At 44.2% G+C, this 19,645-nt stretch overlaps 1 protein-coding gene across 1 annotated transcript in view; it reads left to right on the top strand.

The window, feature by feature from the left end:
- Positions 1–19,645, top strand: part of APBA1 (amyloid beta precursor protein binding family A member 1) — a 77,479-nt gene that overhangs the window by 22,911 nt on the left and 34,923 nt on the right. Inside the window, exon 2 of the mRNA XM_007464182.1 lies at positions 16,843–16,938. Within this exon, the coding sequence (XP_007464244.1) occupies positions 16,843–16,938 (96 nt within the window). The remainder of the gene's footprint in view (positions 1–16,842; positions 16,939–19,645) is intronic.

The following is a 19,645-nucleotide window of genomic DNA, read 5'->3' on the forward strand; positions in this document are numbered from 1 at the left end:
TCCTGCTGAGAGGGAGATATTGCTAAAATCCTGGGACGTGTGAGGGCTTGATGTTAACACCTGCCCTGATCATGTGCACTTTTGGGCCCACCTTCTTTTATTTATTTATTTATTTTTTTTTGGAGGAAGATGATGTAATGAGGGTGGAGAAGCATCCTGGCTTCATCTGAGCCTTGGTTTCCTTGACATCACCTCCCCCCATCCTCTCTCCCTTTCCCTCTATCCTGAATTCAACATCAGCCTACATGGATTGTTGTTGTTGTTGCTAGGAAACTCTTGACCAAGGTCAAATATACTTGCTAATTCATTAAGGCTTGTTGGCAGCATCTTATCCTGTTATGGTTGTGTTGTCAGGCTTACAGGGGTGAGTGAAAAGAACCGTTTTTGACCAAAAAAAACAAAAAAATGTTTTTGCTGCTGAAGGATTCTGTTTTCAGGAAGGATTCTTGTTAAGGTATCCTTCCCTGAGAGGTCCTTTTGCCAATCCACATTCCTTAGGGAGCTCTGGCCAGCGATAGTTTTTCCAGGATCTGAATAGCAAAGGATGGCGTTGAAATGAGATCTGCAGTCAAGCAGACAGACTTTAGAATGAATATGTATTCTGTGGGGGCCTGATTTCCCTGAGTGGATCAGTTCCTAGCTGGAATGTGATGTATTCTTGGCAGGTGGGGGCAGGTAGGAGAGTTTTCCTAGGACAGTCAGCTCCATTCTGTGTCCTTTTGTAGCTTGAAAAGGACTAGACCCCAAGCATCCTTAACTCAGAGTGTTCTCCTGGCCTGCTGTGGAAGAGTATACCCAGTATCCCAGTATTGGCTCTAAAACCAACTTTGTTCTGTTATATGGTTCATACTGTTTAGAAAAGGGGGGCTGGCAGACCCTCTAGGTTAACATCCCAGAAACTTATCCAGAAGCATAACTTTAGAACCAAAGGATCTGCTGCCAGGACATCAAAAATGGGCCCCAGGATATTTTGCTAAATAGAACTCAGAAGCCAATAGGAAACCTCGTCTTAGAAAAATGAATGATAGCAGAAGAATAAATGTGCTCTCACCCATCTGCCATGAAAATTGTCATAAAGTGATTGGATTGAGCTGTTACAGTTGTTCCCTTGCTAACACTTTTGGGTTTAATAGAGTACAGGCTACATATAGGACACTGTCTACGAGTCAGAAATAGGGCTTGGCCACATAGCCACACTATTCTTAGTTTTGTCAGTGAACCAAAGAGAGTTGTGACTACTTTATCTCATCACAAATTGAAAGTCTCTCAACTTATCATCCACTCGTTTAACAAATACTTCTGAGTTCCTTGCATAGCTCAGGCACCATGCAAGACACCAGGGCTACAGCGGCCACGGAGATGCAGGCTCTGGCTAAAACAGACACAGGGCCTACCTGTGCAGACTTTATGATCTGTTCGAGGCTAGTTCTTTTTTGAGCCCTCAGCCAGACCTCAGGTCTTCTCTGTTCTTGAGACTTTCCTCTGAAGCCGCCTTTAGTGTCTTAGCTGTGTAAAATCTGCTGTTGTGTAAAAAAATTGTCCCAAAACTTAGTGGCATAAAACAAGCCACGTCGATTATCTTACGGTTTCTTTGGTCGAGAATCTGGCATGGCTTAACTGGTCCTCTGCTTTGGGGCCCCTCAGAGACTGCAGTCAAGGTGTCAGTGGCCTGTAGTCACCTTAAGGCTCACCTGGGGAAAGCGCTATTCGCAAGCTCATGCACTTGTTGGCAGGATTCAGCTCTTCATGGGCTGTGGGACTGAGGACCTCAGTTCCCAAATGACTCTTGGCCACAGGCCTCCTAGGTTCTTTGCCGCTTGGGCACTCCCCTCCATGGCAGCTTGTGTTAATAAAGTGTGCCAGACAAGAAGGCCGAGTCTGATAGCAAGATGGGTTACAAAAGCCTGTGACTTCGCATCACAGAATGACATCCTTTGCTGTATTTTATTGTTGCTTAGAGTAAGTCACTAGCCCACACTCCCTCCCCAGGAAGGGGATTACACAAGGGCCTGAATACCAGAAGCTGGGGGTCACAGGGGCCACTCGAGAAGTCCACCTGCCACATTTGGTGTCTTGTCATTACCTTGTGCCAGCAAAGAGCTGCTGGGCTTAAAGCCTGAGGGCACAGCAGCTGCTGGCCTCCTCCTACCCCCAGCCGACCTGGTCAGCCATTCCCAGCTCCTAGGCTTTATGAATTTTGTTGTCTGGCTGGGAATGGGCAGATCTACAGATCCTGACATGACTGACAGAGAATGAAGCCAAAGTGGTGAAAAAGGGAATCGGGGTGTGAGCCAGCACAGAGGTGAGGCGGGCGGCTGTGTCAGAGAAGGTTAGGGCTCAGAAGGGCCTGCGGAAATGGGAAAGAGGAAGGATTTTGTCCTGAAGGAACACGCACGACCACATGGATTCTTAAGTAGAAGGATTTTAACTTTATTCTCAAGGGACCTCCAGAGCCCAAAGAATTTTCTGTAAAGAGTCCTTCATAAGCTAAGGCAGAGCTTTCAACCACTGTGCCGATGATCCAGCTGGATTTTGGAGACAGGGGTGACCTGGACCACCGGCTATGTTGCCTTCAACTCCGGCAACTTCACTCGGGGCTCCAGACCCTCTCCGGGTGACCCAGCGTGCTGTCCCAATGCTGTCATCTCTCTGTACGCCATGACGCAAAAGGAGGTAGAGAGGCACCAAGTTAGGGGGTCTTGCGGTGCTGAGAGAACAGGCCTTGAGGCTGGCTGGCATCCTGGTGCCTTGACTTCTCCCTCAGCTGTGGGGTGTGGCACCTGTTCTTTATGCGCCCATCTCAACCGCTGTCTTGCTGTGTATGTGGCGGGGGGGGGGGGTGGGGTTCAGTCGCAAGTGTTATCCATTATGGATGAGGTCTGGAGAAGGCCGTGGTGAATAATTAAGCAGGTTTCAGGTGCAGATTGAACATTAAAAGGAAGGAAAGAATGAAGAGAGCCAGGGAAAGAATTCTGGATTCTGTTGCACAAAGAGAACACTGTGTGTAGATGCTTTCTGTAACTTTCCAGAAGGTCTGTTTTCTTTGCAGTCTCTCTGGTGATTTTCAGTCTTATGTGTGATGGTGGTTCTCTGGTTAATAACTGAAAAAATTACAAGCTTTCCACAGCGGCAGTGAAGATTCTGATGGCTTCAGTCTGGCCTGAGTGGCTCATGAATCCAAACCAAAGCAATTTTTAAGAGTGATAATGGAGAAAATGGCTTCACACATGAGCCAGGGAGAGTTCAGTGGTAGGGGCTATTTAATTTGGATACTTGAGAGTCAACACTCAGAGGCTTTCTATCTTTTAACTAATTCGTGGAAAGAAGACAGTGTCTTGAGAGATGCCCAGTGCTGTAAATTCAGAAGAAATACCTCCTGCACTGCCCACCATTTTGAAAAAGCTTTTCCTTGACTGGGGCTGACAGCCACAGGAATTGCATCAGACTGACCCAGATTATAGTAGGTACAATATGGCTGCGCGCAGAGTGGTCAGAAACACAAGAACAAGAGAGGAGGGACAGAGAAGCCCCGAGGACCCTCTCTCTCTGGTCTGGCCTGCAGAGTTGTCCACAGCACAGGAAACTGTCACTTAGCATGGGTGGGTTTTCCAGCTGTGGATTGTTCAGGTCCTCTGCTTCTCTTTTTTCTACCTTTTGATTCTATTACGATTCATCAGGTAGACTCAGGGAGAGAGACCTGTCAGCATGTCTCATGAAGAGTTAGGTGAGAAAGAAGGCCGAAGCCATCTGTTACGAGTGTCTTGAATGTTCTGTGCCTTTCACGTCTCATGCACCCACGTGCTCCCCCATTGCCGTGGCTGTTTGAGAGGTACGTTGGCTCTGCCTGTTTCCTGTCGTCAGGCTTCAGAACTACGCTACCCACCGCTGTTTCCATTAGTTCCCTCCAGCTCAGTTCCACCCGTATTTGTCTTGACTTTTTCTGAGAACCACAGACCTGATCCAGCTCTCAAACCCAGTTTGGGATTACCTATTGGTTTGGGTCAAACCATGCCGACCCTGGGGACAGCTTCTTTTTCTGTTTGTGTATCTAGCTTGCCATTTCCCCTTATTCAGATTGCAGTGCAAGGATGTTAGAGCACAAGAATGTTCAGCAAGTGTGAAGAGGTAGGGAGGGTCCACTTTCAGCATCCTGTGCCCCCAGAGACTCAGGCCCTGGCTGGCCACATGCCCAGGTGCATTCTGACGCAGGTTTTAAGAGAGCCTCTTTTTCCCAGTTCCCACTCCTTCCATCCACATGAACAAGATGCTTTTTTCACAGGTTTTGTAAACGTAGCAGAGTTTATAGAGTGTGTGAAAGTTTCTGGTAGCACCTCAGAACTGAGTTTATTTTCTCCAGAAATAGTAGGCATCGCTGCCAGAAGGGGTACGTCTGCCCCTTCTCAGAAACATCGGGTGATGATGCTACACCAGTGACGCACGACTGCCAGGGACATTGGGCACCCAGGGGTTAGTTAATGCAGCTAGGTCAGACACCCTGGGATGTGGTCACATCTCCTGTTACAAGTTGCATTATTGACTAGGGAACATCTAACACCACTAGAAACAGTCCATCAGACACACACTGAGGTCAGGAGTTAGCCTCAGCTCACAAGTGGACACACAAGAGCTGGCCCTTCTACCCAAAGAATACCAGTAAAGATGGAGAATTTTTGGATGTACCAATTTGAGTGTCACGAAGACGAGGTAGGTGGATCCTCGGGCTTCAAAATTATGTTTGCTGCTTTGCTCTTGGTTTTCTTCTCCTAGTCCTGTCAGATTGTGAGTTCTCCGCATTTCCCTTGGTAGTAGGAGTAAGTGAACAGAGCTGGAATAGTAATAGGACGGGAAGAAATGTAATCAGGTTTGCCTGTTGCTCACAAGTCCAAGATGACCTGAAAAGAGAAAAGGCTGTTTGATCACTTAGAAAGATGTGCACTTTGCTTCCTCTGCAACAGCGTGGCATTGTTATTTGCTGTGAAAATGAGTTCCTTTGGGCACTGTAACCTCTAATTCTTGGCTCTGTGTCGTGTCTTTTGCTTCCATGATGCTAATGAAACTGAATGGAGATTAGTGCCTTGCACATTAGGAACTGTTTTGCTAATAAATGAGCTAATGGGCATAATGAACCCTGTATAGTGCCTGGCACATAGTAATCCATCTGCAAATGGTAGCTGTTATTGTTCTTAGCAGATAATGTGTTATAACAGCAAATAGTGTGCTCTTAGCTGCATCTCTTAATACAAACTAACAGTCACTTTGGTTTTCCTCTCACCGTTCAATGTGGCCTGAGGAAGCCAGTGTAGGAGAACCATCAGGGAATATGGACCTAGATGGAGAAATGAACAGCAGGCTTCCTCCATAAATGATTCCATCACAAGTTGTTATACCTTTCCAATAAATACAGTGAGGCTATTTTTGGGAAAAGATAACATCGGTTTATAGATCAACTTTATCAGATAAGTTATCCCACCTTGCAGGGATGACTCTAGTTAATAGTTAACTAGTCAGTTTTGTGGGTTTTTTTTTTTTCTTTTTTGCCTTTAAGAACATGGTTTCAGAAGCTTGGAGCCCTTTAGATGGTGATAAAATGAGTGATCTGTGTGGTCCCCCCAAGATGAAAGCAGCCTCTATCTGAGGAGATTGCCGCAGTGCAACGTTCTCTCCGAGCTACGAGGTGGGCCGGAACTTCACACTACAGCCTCGCCATGGGTTTAACAGACTTGGAGATGGGAATGGGAGCATTTTCCCTGTGGGAAAAGAGGATGGAAATAGAATATTCTGACAATTATCTCAAAATGTTCCATTGGTATTAATTGAATCCATTATAAATGTGTATATAAAACACTTCATTAGGCCCAGGCTATTATCATTTTAATGACATAATTATGCCCCTACAATGCCTATGCTAACTTTCCTGCTTCACCACATTAAGGAAATACAAACGTGCATTGATAATACAGATTGAATTGAGAGTGAATAATTATGGGTTTCTTCAGCAGTTTCAATTTTCAGAAGCACAAACATATCTTGGAGCAAGGAGAAACTAATCATATATTTGTTTTTTTAAAATAATTGTAACATGGAGTAGGTTAATTTAAAACACCTTAGATCAGTGAGGAAAACAATGTACATTTACTTGAGAAAAAGGATTATGCTGTTTAAACCAATATGCATAGTGAAAAAGCTATGTGAGGACACAGGAAGCACAGAAGCTCCATAGAGCCCCCGAAATGGAAGTTCCCCAGGAAAACTAGAGCATGTACTGTGGCCTGCCCTGAGTAATGCCCCCACCTTTGAAAGTCCATATAGAAAAGCGAATGGAACCAGAATGTTCAGGCTGGACAGGACTTGAATGACCAAATGCTTGATTACGGTCTATGAAATATCACCTTTGAGCACACTTGTTCCTGCTGTGTCTGCAATACTACTCTAATCATCTGAGGGTGCAGACGTGCAAGCAGAATCTGCCGAAGAAGGGAGACAGACTGCGATCAAGAATTAGTAAAGGTGAGGCATCACCTCACACCAGTCAGAATGGCCCTCGTCAGAAAGTCCACAAACAACAAACACTGGAGAGGGTGTGGAGAAAAGGAAACCCTCCTACACTGTTGGTGGTAATGTAAATTGATACAGCCACTATGGAAAACAGTATGGAGGTTCCTTAAAAAACTTAAAATACATCTACCATATGACCCAGCAATCCCACTACTGGGCATATACCCTGAGAAAACCATAATTCAAAAAGAGTCATGTACCACAATGTTCATTGCAGCACTATTTACAATAGCCAGGACATGGAAGCAACCTAAGTGTCCATCGACTGATGAATGGGTAAAGAAGATGTGGCACGTATATACAATGGAATATTACTCAGCCATAAAAAGAAACGAAATTGAGTTATATGTAGTCAGCTGGATGGACCTATAGTCTGTCATACAGAGGGAAGTAAGTCAGAAAGAGAAAAACAAATACCATATCCTAACACATGTATATGGAATCTAAAAAAAAAAAACTGGTTATGAAGAACCTAGGGTCAGGACAGGTATAAAGACACAGACGTAGAGAATGGACTTAAGGACATGGGGAGGGGGAAGGGTAAGCTGGGACGAAGTGAGAGAGTGGCATGGATATATATACACTACCAAATGTAAAATAGGTAGCTAGTGGGAAGCAGCCACATAGCACAGGGAGATCAGCTCGGTGCTTTGTGTACACCTAGAGGGGTGGGATAGGGAGGGTGGGAGGGAGACGCAAGAGGGAGGGGATATGGGGATATATGTATATGTATAGCTGATTCACTTTGTTATACAGCAAAAACTAACACAACATTGTAAAGCAATTATACTCCAATAAAGATGTTAAAAATAAAATAAAATCAGCCTTAAAAAACGAGAGTGAAGAGCAGACATAGAGAACAGACTTGTGGCTGATGAGGGGTAGGAGGGTGGGGGGAGGGATGAATTGGGAGTTTGGGATGAGCAGATGCAAACTTATATATAGGATGGACAAACAACAAACTCCTACTGTATAGCACAGGGAATTGTATTCAATATCCTGTGATAAATGATAATGGGAAAAAATATGAAGAAGAATTATATATGTATAGCTGAATCACTTTGCTGTACAGCAGAAATTAACACAGCATTGTAAATCAGCTGTACGTCAGTAAAATTAAAAAAAAATATGGACAAGAACCCTAGCTATATGTGGGTACAAAATTCCACATGAGCACATAAGTGCAATGCTGCATGTGTCCAGAACCTACTGTGTATATAAACCTGTTTCCTTTTTGTGTGTCCTTTTTCCTCTGATACTAGAGGACTGGTGTTCATGCATCCTTCCATGTATTCAACACACTTATCGAACTCCCGTTGTATATTTCATGGGGAATCCCGTATTAAGTACTTGAAGAAGAAAATGTAAATTAATCATAAATCCTGCCTTCATGGTGCTTATTAAAATATTGTAATTAAAATATTATTCAATAGCATTAGAATTTTATGAAATATAAGGGAGAAAGTGATGCACCATAAGAATGGCACAGATAAAATACAAGCAGCTCTCATAGGAGAGGGATTCCTTTCACCTAAGAGAATTGGAAAGACTTCGTGAAAGAGTTAACATTTGAACTGGGCCTTTGGTGTGCCGTGGACACGTAGAGTTCAGACAAGAGCATCAACAAAGGCTCTGAGCAGAAACTCACAGGTTATATACAGGGAACAGAAAGGAGTTCAGTTTGGCTTGACGACAGAGAATAGGAACTGGAAGGGTAGAAAATGGTAAAGAAATTAAGGCCTATCCTTGGATTCCTTGAGTGCCAAGGTAAAGAGTCTAAGATTTATTCTTTAAGCAAAAAGGAACCACTAAAGTTTTTGAATTGAGGAGTGAATTGCTCAGAGCTTGTTAAAACTGTCTTTAAAAGTGAGAGTAAATAGGTGCTTAGTGAGAAGCCTCTGGATGTCTTAGTTTGGGCTGCTGTAGCAAGATACCATAGACCCAGTGACTTAAACAACAGAAATTTATTCCCCACAGTTCTGGTGTCTGGGAAGTCTGAGATCGGGGTACCAGCATGGTCAGCTTCTGGTGAGGGTTCTCTTCCTGGTTTGCAGATGGCTGTCGTCTTGCTGTGTCCTCACAGGGTGGAGAGCAGGGAAAGAGGAAGCACGTTCTCTTGTCTCTCTTATAAAGGCACTAATCACTTTCATGAGGGCCCCACCCTCATGACCTAATTAACTCCCAGAGGCCACACCTCCTAATACCATCCCACTGGGGGCTAGGGTTTCAACATACATGTTTGAGGGAGACACAGTCTGTAACACTGGTGAAGAAGATTCATGAGTTCTTAGTGTTTGGGTCACATGTAGTATGTCGACTGCTTGGTGACCTTAAAAAAAAAAAACGTATTCTCAGGTTCTGTGAGTTGCTCCATATCTAGCTTTCGTTGCAGTGAAATTTTCCCTTCGAGGGAATGTGTACTTGGATCCACGGGTACTGAGACTCATTAAACTTGGCTAGAGCTGGCTGGGGTCTTTCACCAGGTGTCCTAAACAGTGGAGTATCTCAGTGTGTCATGGTTATACATAAGCTGTGTTCTCAACTAACACTAGAGCAATGCATAAGCACACGATTCTGTTTTGTAAATCAATCACCATAATAGCATCATGCTCAGCCCTCATATTCTGACACGCTACCTTGAATGGGAGACTTTGGCTTGTCAGAAATTGCATACAGCCATCGTGTATACCCCCCAGCCATAGCCAGTAATGAGCTATTCTTGCCAGTATACAAGTAAGAGTCTTGGGGCTTATAAATTAACTTAAAATCTTTGTGGTATGATTTTTATAGAGCCTTCTGTGTGCTTTTTAATTCTATTCATGAATAAAATGTTAATAAGGAAGGAAACGAGATGAAGAAAACATCCCAATGGGTATGTGTTGTCCTTGTGAACACTCTCCCATAGGGGTGAAATCACTTTTGTTACTGTTGGAATCTTAAAAGACTTATTTATTGATTGAGTGCATTGTGTGTGCCCAGGCACTGAGCTGACCCTCTGTGTGCTTTGTCACCAATTAATCCTCACCTCAATCCTGAGAGGCAGGTAATTACTGTTTTCCTCAATTGTCAGGAGAATCAGGGAGGTTGGGAACCTGCTCAGGGTCTCAGCTGTGAGTGGTAAAGTCAGAATTCACACTCAGCTCTGCCAGATGCTAGGGCTCGAGCACTTAACCCCTTCAGTATCCTGAAACCTCAGTTGCAATTTTACTTGTTCTGCCACAGTACAAAATAAAACACCAGTCTTTTTCAAAGGAGAAATGTTAACTTGTGTTCCCTGTAATCACCTATACTTTTGAAAATTGACCCTAATATTGGAAAGCCAGGTCATGATGGCTTTGAAGACTAGACCCAGTGTCTTAGGAATTGATTTTTTTTTTTTTTGCGGTACGCGGGCCTCTCGCTGTTGTGGCCTCTCCCGTTGCGGAGCACAGGCTATGGACGCGCAGGCTCAGCGGCCATGGCTCACGGGCCCAGCCGCTCCGCGGCATGTGGGATCCTCCCGGACCGGGACACGAACCTGTGTCCCCTGCATCGGCAGGCGGACTCTCAACCACGGCGCCACCAGGGAAGCCCTTTTTTTTTCTTTTTTTTACTTCTGCCAACCAACAGGCTTTGTTCAGGGCCTTCCAAGTACCAGACACTGTGGCAGGAAAGGCTGTGTCTTCTCCACTGGAAGCCTTCTTTGACCCAGATGGTCTCTCCTCCCTCCTGCTCTTGACTCTTATGGCAGCTGTCATGTCACATTTTAACCACCAGAGGAGAGGGAGGGGTGTCCCAAAGGATCCCTATGTAAGTGTGCCTTCAAAGGCCTACTTAAAATTAATTCACTTACAACAAAGACCAAAGTTTCAAGTAAGAATGGGGAGAAAGGGATTTGATTAGAACTTTACCTTGAAAGACAGTACTAAAAAGTTACAAACATAAGCTTGGTTTATCTTTTGACTAACAACATGTTGGTTATAATTTCATCTATATGTGAATTCTTAGAGAAGTATTCTTTCATTTATTTTATTGAGGTATAGTTGATTTATAATGTGTTAATTGCTGCACTGAAAAGTGATTTTTATGCATATATATTCTTCTTCATATTCTCTTCCATTATGGTTTATTACAGCATATTGAATATAGGTTCCCTGTCCCTGATCCCAGTCGGACCTTGTTGTTTGTCCATCCTATATATAGTAGTTTGCATCTGCTAATCCCAAACTCCCAGTCCATCCCTCCCTCCCTCTCTCTACCTCTCAGCAACCACAAGTCTGTTTTCTATGTCGGTAAGTCTGTTTCTGTTTTGTAGATAAGTTCACTTGTGTCATATTTTACATTCCGCATATGTGATATCATATGATATTTATCTTTATCTTTCTGACTTCACTTAGTATGATCATCTCTAGGTCCATCCATGTTACTGCAAATGGCATTATTTCATTCTTTTTTTGTGGCTGAGTAGTATTCCATATACATGGAATGGTATGGTACATACTACATATATGTACCACATCTTCTTTATCCATTTATCTGTCAGTGGACATTCAGGTTGTTTCCATGTCTTGGCTATGGTGAATATTGCTGCTATGAACATAGGGGTGCATGTATCTTTTTGAATTATAGTTTTGTCTGGATATATGCCCAGGAGTGGGATTGCTGGATCATATGGTAACTTTATTTTTATTTTTTTAAGGAACCTCCATACTGTTTTCCATGATGACTGCACCAATTTACATTCCCACAAACAGTGTAGGAGGGTTCCCTTTTCTTCACACCCTCTTCAGCATTTGTTATTTGTAGAGTTTTTAATGATGGTGGTACCTCACAGTAGTTCTGATTTGCATGTCTCTAATAATTAGCGATGATGAGCATCTTTTCATGTGCCTCTTGGCCATCTGTATGTCTTCTTTGGAGAAATGTCTATTTAGATCTTCTGCCCATTTTTCAGTTGGGTTGTTTGTCTTTTTGTTATTGAGTTGTATGAGCTTAGAAGAGAAGTATTGACTTGGGGAGTTGTAATTTTTCTCAAAAAAAGTCGAATCATACAGTAGAACTGCCTTCAATTCACACGTGACTTGCACAGCATGATCAGAAACAGTCCTTTCAATCATAAAGGGGACCATTTCAGCAGAAATATTTAAAGACTGTTTTGCCAAGGGCCTCTCTTTATTATCAGATGTACAGATCATGCTCTTTTAAAGCACCTCTAACATTGTCATCCTTCCATTTTTCTCTTAATTGCTAACTGGTGTAACTGCACCAACTTTTCAATGGTCCATAGTGGGTTTGAGCAGTTCTCCAACTTTGCCACCTTCAACTTTCTGAGATTCTGCTTTTTTTTTCTTTATTTTTTCAGTATTTGCACTTCTACTCTGCAGTGCAGTTGCTGTTTTGTTTTGGTTTTGCCTAGGAATGCCAGATGGTCCCAACAGTCAACAGAGACCAGCTGACAAAGGCATGGACCAGGTAGATGCTAGTGTTTTGGAGGGAGGCTGTTAAGGTGGACACTAACCTTGCGAGTAGTCAGCTCCATAGTGGCTGTTTTTATGTTATGGTGACTTTTATTTTTCTCGGGGACTCAGAGACATTGCTACGGAGGACACACTGCATTTGTTTGTGGGTCTGTCTGCCCTGCTAGATCAGGAGCTCCTTGGGCACAGTCAGGGATTTGGGCTCCCCAGACACTGTCTGTACTTAACGTTAAATAAATGAGTGAATGGTCCAGGTCAGACTCACTTATTTTGTGTCTTTTGACTGAAATTCCTCCAAAAGTCTTTCAAGATCCCTGTACACCTCTCCAGATCACAGCTTTGCTCTCAGTCCTGCCTCAGTCCTTAGGCCTTTCTGAAAAGAACGCTGCCCGTTTGGAAAGAGCCAGGGGCCCTTTACCCATGGTTTTGGGGTGTTCCTATTACCATCCTGTCAACTTTTCTGGGTGGTAATCTTCTCTTCATGCTGATGTCCAAGGATGAAAGAGGATTAAGGGAAAGGGAAGAGCAAACCCCTCAACCCTCTAGATTTCCCACCTTGATTCAGGAAATAGTTATTAAAGTGCCTACACTATGCTTCTTCCATGAGGACAGTAGGCCAGTGGCTCACAAAGAAAATACCCTCTGGGCAGAGAGTAGGCAGTTTGTCACCATGTGGGGCTCCGGTGACTGGTCCCTGCCCTTCAGCTCATCTCTCCCTTCCCTGCAGAGCTGTGCTTCCCTCCCTGCCTCTGTTTCTAGTACCTTCCACCTCTTCCCTATCCCATCCCATCGTGCTGCATGAATACCATCCAGTTTTCAGGATTCAGCTGAAGCAATTCCTTCCCAATGTAGCATTGCTGATAGACACCCCTCCCCTTCTGCAGAGAGACACCCTCCCAACCCTGTGTCTTTATGTATGGATTCATATCCTAGCCACCTGGCACGACGCTGACTTTACGTGTCTCCTCCCACTACCTGGAAAGGGGTGGGGGACAGAACCACAACATCGCTTTCCTCTTTGTTTCCCTGGCCCAGTGCTAGGAACACAAGGAGGCACTGACATGTCTGTTGCAGGAATAAATTAGTAGTAATTATTTGTGCACTGTTTTTCTCCCCTTCGTGCATAGCCTGAAAATTCCAGGAACTGTTTGTCTCTCACCTCTACCACCAGCCGTTAGTTTGCCCCAAGGAGATGTCCAGTTGGAATGAAAATGAATGACTGGCTTTCCCTTGGGATGCTATTGCATCCTTAGGCCTAAGATCAGGACTGTCCATCTCTTGTCCTGGCATTGAAGAGCCTAAGTCTTAAGACTGACAGCTCTGCTTTGTGGAACCCCAGAGCTGTGGGAAATCTGCTGGAACATAATCTGCAGAAGACATATTGTTGAGCTTAAGGAGACCTCCTGTAATTACCAACACAGGGAATTGTTGAGTCATCTTTGAACACTACCTCCCTAAAGACACCCCGTGTGGCACTTACCTTTGTGAATTTCCAAGCCCACATTTGCTTCCCACCCTTGGTCTCATTTGCCTAAAATTGAATATCTGTTCAGTAACCCAGAAGGCGTGAGGCTCCAGACAGAAATATGTAATGATAGTTTTTACTTTTTGCATCATTTTGTTGGTTAAATTTTGCCTCCAGTACATCTTTGAAGTTTAAAAAGTATTACCCAATTTCTGGTTTTCTCTCCACTCTTGAGCGTATAACAAGGCAGAAGTTGAATTGATGTTAACACCCTTGTTTGGGCTCCATGGAGCCTGTGTCTGCTCTGAAGCTGTTTGTCCACCTTGACTTTGTCAGCAATGGTGTGGTGGGTAGTGGGCTTCCACCAGGTAGGGTACTCTCTTGTTTGGGGACAGTTTTTGCTTTAAAGGAGCTTAGCTGGAGCTAAGGTCTGAGTCTTCACAGGCAAAGGCCACTTCTCTAGTTCAAAATGCAGATGTAACATTCAGCACATAACAGCATAGAGGTCTTATATCAGGAAGAGGCTTACCACTGATCACTAAAAAAATGCAAGAGAGTAGTGGTTGACAGCTTTCTGTGCAAGTTGGAAAACATGGGAAGGCTGGATACCCCATTGACATCAGTTATTCAGTAAATGTTTACTGGGTGCCTACTGTTTACAAGACGCAAGGCTAGGAACTTGGATTATAAAGATGAATAAGACAAGAGCCCTCGGGAGAATTCTTGGGAGAGGGGAGGCAGACACGTAAACAGATAATTACAAAACCCGAAACATGCCATCATGGGAGAATGGTACCTTGAATAGAGTCTGAGAAAGCTTCAGCAAGATAAGTGCTTTCGAAGGAGAGAATGAGGGAGAACTCTCTAGGTGGAGGTCAGTAACGGCACATGCAAACAGGAGGAAGCACAAGGGGCCTCATTTGCATGCAGAAGGCTACAGGCATGATTGTCTGAGGGGAAGTGCCACCTGATAAAGGCTGGTGTGGGTCCCCTGAGAACCTCGGTGAGAGCAGTGCCCACCAAAGTCACATTTGTGCCTCTTCTCCGGTGTCCCGTGGTGGACGCCTGGCACTCGTCATCGAGCCTTACTGTGAGGTCTGACCTGCCTCTTCTGCCTCTTCAGCCTGCTCTCCAGATAATCTGTCTTCTCACGTCATCTGGAGATGACCTGGTGCTCACAACATTGCAATGACTCCATTTTCAGAAGATTTGCAACAGAAAATAATTAGAGAAATAGGCACTGTGGGATACTTTGGGAGCATTTATTTTTTTTCAACGAAGGTGATATACATGGCTCTCAAACCAAGCAATTAAAGAAAAAGCAGCTGCTCTAGCTTCCCCAGGGACTAGACCTTTAAAATTTTTGTGACAGAGAAAATTACTTGGGGAAAAATAGACATAAATGTCCAAGGAAGCTCTTCAAATTTGAAAAACTGGGAAAATTTAAAGGCATTAAATTATCATGAAAACTTGACTACATTAATTTTGAGTAGGCCAAACATAGAGCTAACTCAGCAAGCCCCCACCAACTCTCTTGGGTGCCGAATGAAAAATTCTGTGTGTTCTTTTTTTTTTTTTTTTTTTTTTTTCCTTTCGTTATGCGGGCCTCTCACTGCCGTGGCCTCTCCCATCTGCGGAGCACAGGCTCCGGACGCGCAGGCCCAGCGGCCATGGCTCACGGGCCCAGCCGCTCCGCGGCACGCGGGATCCTCCCGAAACGGGGCACGAACCCGCGTCCCCCGCATCGGCAGGCGGACTCTCAAGCACTGCGCCACCAGGGAAGCCCTCTGTGTGTTCTTTTTAAAGGCACACAGGGCACCTTTCTTGTGTCCAGGGACCGTGGGGCTTGGGTACTGTGTCTGATGTTACCCTAATGCTCATCCTCTTAACTGCGGAGCAGCTGATTTCTGCATGTGAGTGTTGCAGAGGCTCGTTGGTCCTCACCTCCCTGCTCAGGATCAGGTGTATTGGCTCATGGGAAACAAATCCAGGCTTCACAGCAACAGACTGGGATGGTACCACATCTATGTGCATAATACTGCATTTCACCATATCATGCTTCAGTTCATTTGGTGTTTCCTGTCATTAAGACTCTTTGGAAAGGATTTATTGTTTTTATGATTTCACACAGTGCTTGCTGGGGCCCCCCTTGTATGTGAACGTGCCCCCTCCCTTCCTGAGCACCATTGCTCTGTGGGACATTCTCCCTTCCCACGCAGAGGTGTATTACTGATGTCTCTGTGCCTCCGCTTCCCCATGAGGTTCAGTCTCCAGAGGTCAGAAGCAGGTTCTAGCTATTGCTCATGTGATTTTGCTTTCTTTACCCAGAACATACCTCTCCTCACTCAGAGCCCCACGCTTCCTCAGAGAATAGGTCCTTGACTGGGTTCGGTTTTAGGCCTTCTATCAAACATCACCAACAGACTGTGAAGCTGCATGTTCTTCCTCTCAGAGGACCATGGCTACAGAATTCGTAAGCATCCCTGTGGCTCACCTGAAGGTTCTCTTCATCCCCTCAGATTTCAGGAGCGTGCAGAAATGTTTGGGAATCAGCTGGGGAGGGATTTCAGCGCCTGCACTATTCCCATCCCTGTGCTTGTTTTCTTTCTTTGGTCATTCAATCAGCAGGGCTTAAAGGGCGCTGGCCTGGAGCTTCAAATCCATTCAAGCAGGACCTGCACAGGGAGCCTGAGCCCATCACCAGGTTGGGGACTATGCTTTCCAAACCTTTTCTATGCCTTATTTTTAAACATACCATTTAACAAAGAATTTTTAAACTCTTCTAAGAGTATCAAGGTAATGTTTTTTTGGATGCCGAAATACCTCTGTGTTTTCAGTGGCCTCTGGATTATATCAGACAAAATATTTCACAGGTGGTGTGGTTTCCAGTCATCAAAATCAGTCCCAGCTGCCTCTTTAAAAATTCACGTTTTAATTTTTCCTTTTCCTTTCAGGTAATCTTCGGCAGGTGATTTTATAAGACATTTACCACCCAAAGTCTTTTGTTTCCCTCAGTAAGAAAAATGTTTTAAAAACGGAAACATTTGAGTATCACTATTAGCTTTATTCATCTAGGGCTTTAAGTTTGATATTCAACTTTCGCGATGTTTGAACACTTGGCCTAAGGTGGGGGGCCGGGTGAGGCTGAACTGTAAGGGCTCCTTTGAAAACAGGGCAGGAATCTAACGAAAGCTCGACAAATCCAAGCCTTCTATGTACATTTGGCAGTTCCTTTCCAAGGAAGTTTTCTCACTGCTGAAATGTTCTTCAGATATGTGCACCTCTGTGTCCCCCAGGGCTGGGCGGTTCACCCAGTCCCTCACTATGTGATGCTCACTGTGATTTCCTCTGCTGTCTGTGTTCCAGTCCCCGTCTCCTGGCAGTTCCTCACCCCTGGGTGCAGAGTCTTCGAGCACACCCCTTCATCCCAGTGACCCCACGGAAGCCTCCACAAATAAAGAGGTAGGGTACGATTTTGTCTCAAAAGCCATCAGCCCGTTATGTATTATTCTGTTTCTGGTTTATGCTTTCTCCAGCCTCCAACAGAGCTGCTGACCCAGATTACCCTGCGGAGAAAAATTCTGATCTCTCCAGCGTGGAATTCGGTGATAAAGCCATGCCATCCAATTTGACAGCTGCTAGCCACAGATGTCTATTTTAATTCATAAATAAAATGAAAAAGTCACCTCCTCAGGCACACTAGCCACATTTCAAGTGCTCGGCAGCCACACGTGACTAGTGGCTGTTGTACTGGAAGCAGAGATTACTGAACATTGCCATGATGGCAGAAGGTTCTCTTGGACATGGGACATCAAAAGCTCTGTTTAGCAACATCCTTCCTAGAGGTGTTATGAGCCTCAGTGCCATGGCATTACAGTTGCTCTGTGGTTTGGGAAATGGGCTGGTTTCTTAAATACTAATTTATTTCAGGCCCAAGTGAAATATCTTTCATGACAACAGGATGACTGCTTGTCCTGGCTCACCTGGGGTGGTTCCGGTTCACACCTGTTGTCCAAGCAGTACACCTGGTGAGCACCCCTTCTCTTTTGAAAGCAGCAGCGCTGTCCAGGAGAACTTTCTGTGATGCAGGGAATGTTTTACTTCTGGACTGTCCCATATGGTAGACACTACCACGTGTGCCTAGCAAGCCCTTGAGGTGTGGCTAGTGGCACTGAGGAAATGAATTTTGCATTTTATTCCATTTAAATTAACTTAAATAGCTGTGTGTGGCTAGGGGCTGCTGGACAGTGCAGCCTTAAAGTGTCTCTTTGGACAGCAAATCGTATGGTCACCCTACTGATGGAGGCCATGCTGAGCACTGGCAGAGAATATTGAAGAGAGAAGATGCTACTTTGCTCCCACTAAGGGTTCTGGGGCTAGAAATAAGCAGGTGTTTTTCCCCTGAGAGGGAGCCATTGCCCTCTCCAGCACCTGTTGTCCTTTGACACCTGACTAACTGCTACCCTCACCTACTTATGAACTAGCAACAGGTAAACATTGGCCTGCACCATCATCTGTGTGTGGGCTCAGCTCATTCTAAATATAGATGCTGCCTAATCAACACTGAGCACATGCGTTAAAGAGCTAAACCACATAATGAATGATTGTCTCATTTTTCCTTCCTTTTGCTAATAATTTTCCATTAAATTCAATGGAAGAAAGCGATCTCCATGTTAACCTGAGTGGCAGATCGCTTCTAAAAGGAGTCTTAGTTAAAATTTACCCTTAAAATATCATTGAATTCACATACGTTTGCCATTAGTATTTTTTTCATTAATCTATTCATATTAAACCAAACAAACATGAGGAGACCTTCTCTGAAACGGCACCAACATTAGAATTCAGATTTGAAATATGCTTTGTCCTTCCCTGGTCTTCATCAGGCCAGAGGAACAGGAGTAATGGGCTTACAGTTTCTGCTGGCTCTGCATCCTACAACGTCACCTTGTACTTTATTCATAGCACACGAATATGTAAGAACAAATGGCAAGAAGAAAAGCCACAGTGATAATAACAGTAATGAGAGTTACCATTTCTTGAGCATTTATGGTGTTCAGGCACCAGGCCAAGCAAGTCACATAGTATCTCATTTAGTCCTTAAAATACTTCTGCGAGGTAGGAATTAATGTCCTCATTTGTTAGTGGAGGAAGCTGAGAGGTTAAGTAACTTACCTGAGGTCCCAGACCTCACATGTGGTAGGGCCAGGTTTTGAATCCAGATCTCCGGAGAGCCCAGGCTCTTAACACCAGAATCTTCTATCCCTGCGATGAAGAGTACTTGCAGGTCACACACTGAATGGACAGGGTAGCTTGTATGTTATTATTGCAGTTTTCAAGCCTCTGGGCTCTACACATGGTTTATGTGACCTCCTGGAACATCCCAGAGATTTGGCCTTTAAGTTCTTGAATGTGGCTTTATTGATTCTTGAATGTTAAGGATCAACTAATGTTCATCTCTGTCCACATGTGGGAAAACACAGGGCTAATCAGACATCTGAATATTCAGCGTTTGATTATTCATCAGATATAATCAAGTTTCTCATTTGGCACACGTTTCTGCATATCTTTAGAAATAATGATGAAAATCCTCTTTGTGTGCAATAATTAGAGACTCTTTCGTTTCACAAAACTCTTTAAAAAAAATTTTACTACCCCAGAGATTAAAGAAAGCCAGTCATGAGTTCATGAATAGAGAATAAGTGAATGTACCAAATGCCCTCCGTTGTGGCTCTAAATAAAACAGCAGCTTTTAGAGCCATAGACTAAAGCAATCCTTTTGTAGCATCTGCTAAAATCTAAATCTAATAGCCCAAGAAAATATAAATATAAATTGGCTTCTTGGTTGTACCTGGAGGCTAAACCATTTTGATTAGATGAAGTAAAGCCCTCATTGCCCCTAGATGCTGAGGGCAAGGACAGGGAAGTGGTTGGGGAATAATAATCTAAAAGTCTTTGGCTCTTATGAAGAAGCTAGCTTTCATCTGCATACCATGAAGTTACGGATTTTTTTTCCTTAAAGCAACAGAGTTTAAGCCAGCAGGCACTCAGCTGGGCCTGTCTTCTCACTTGAGTAAATGGAAAGTAAAATTAATGTGAAGCACCATTGAAACTGGAGTCCTCTTTTCTCTTATCCACATAATCTTGGCTTTCACTAGGTGTGCCTCTTTGC

Source organism: Lipotes vexillifer, unplaced genomic scaffold, assembly GCF_000442215.2.
Source record: "Lipotes vexillifer unplaced genomic scaffold, Lipotes_vexillifer_v1.1 scaffold790, whole genome shotgun sequence".
NCBI lineage: Eukaryota > Metazoa > Chordata > Mammalia > Artiodactyla > Lipotidae > Lipotes > Lipotes vexillifer.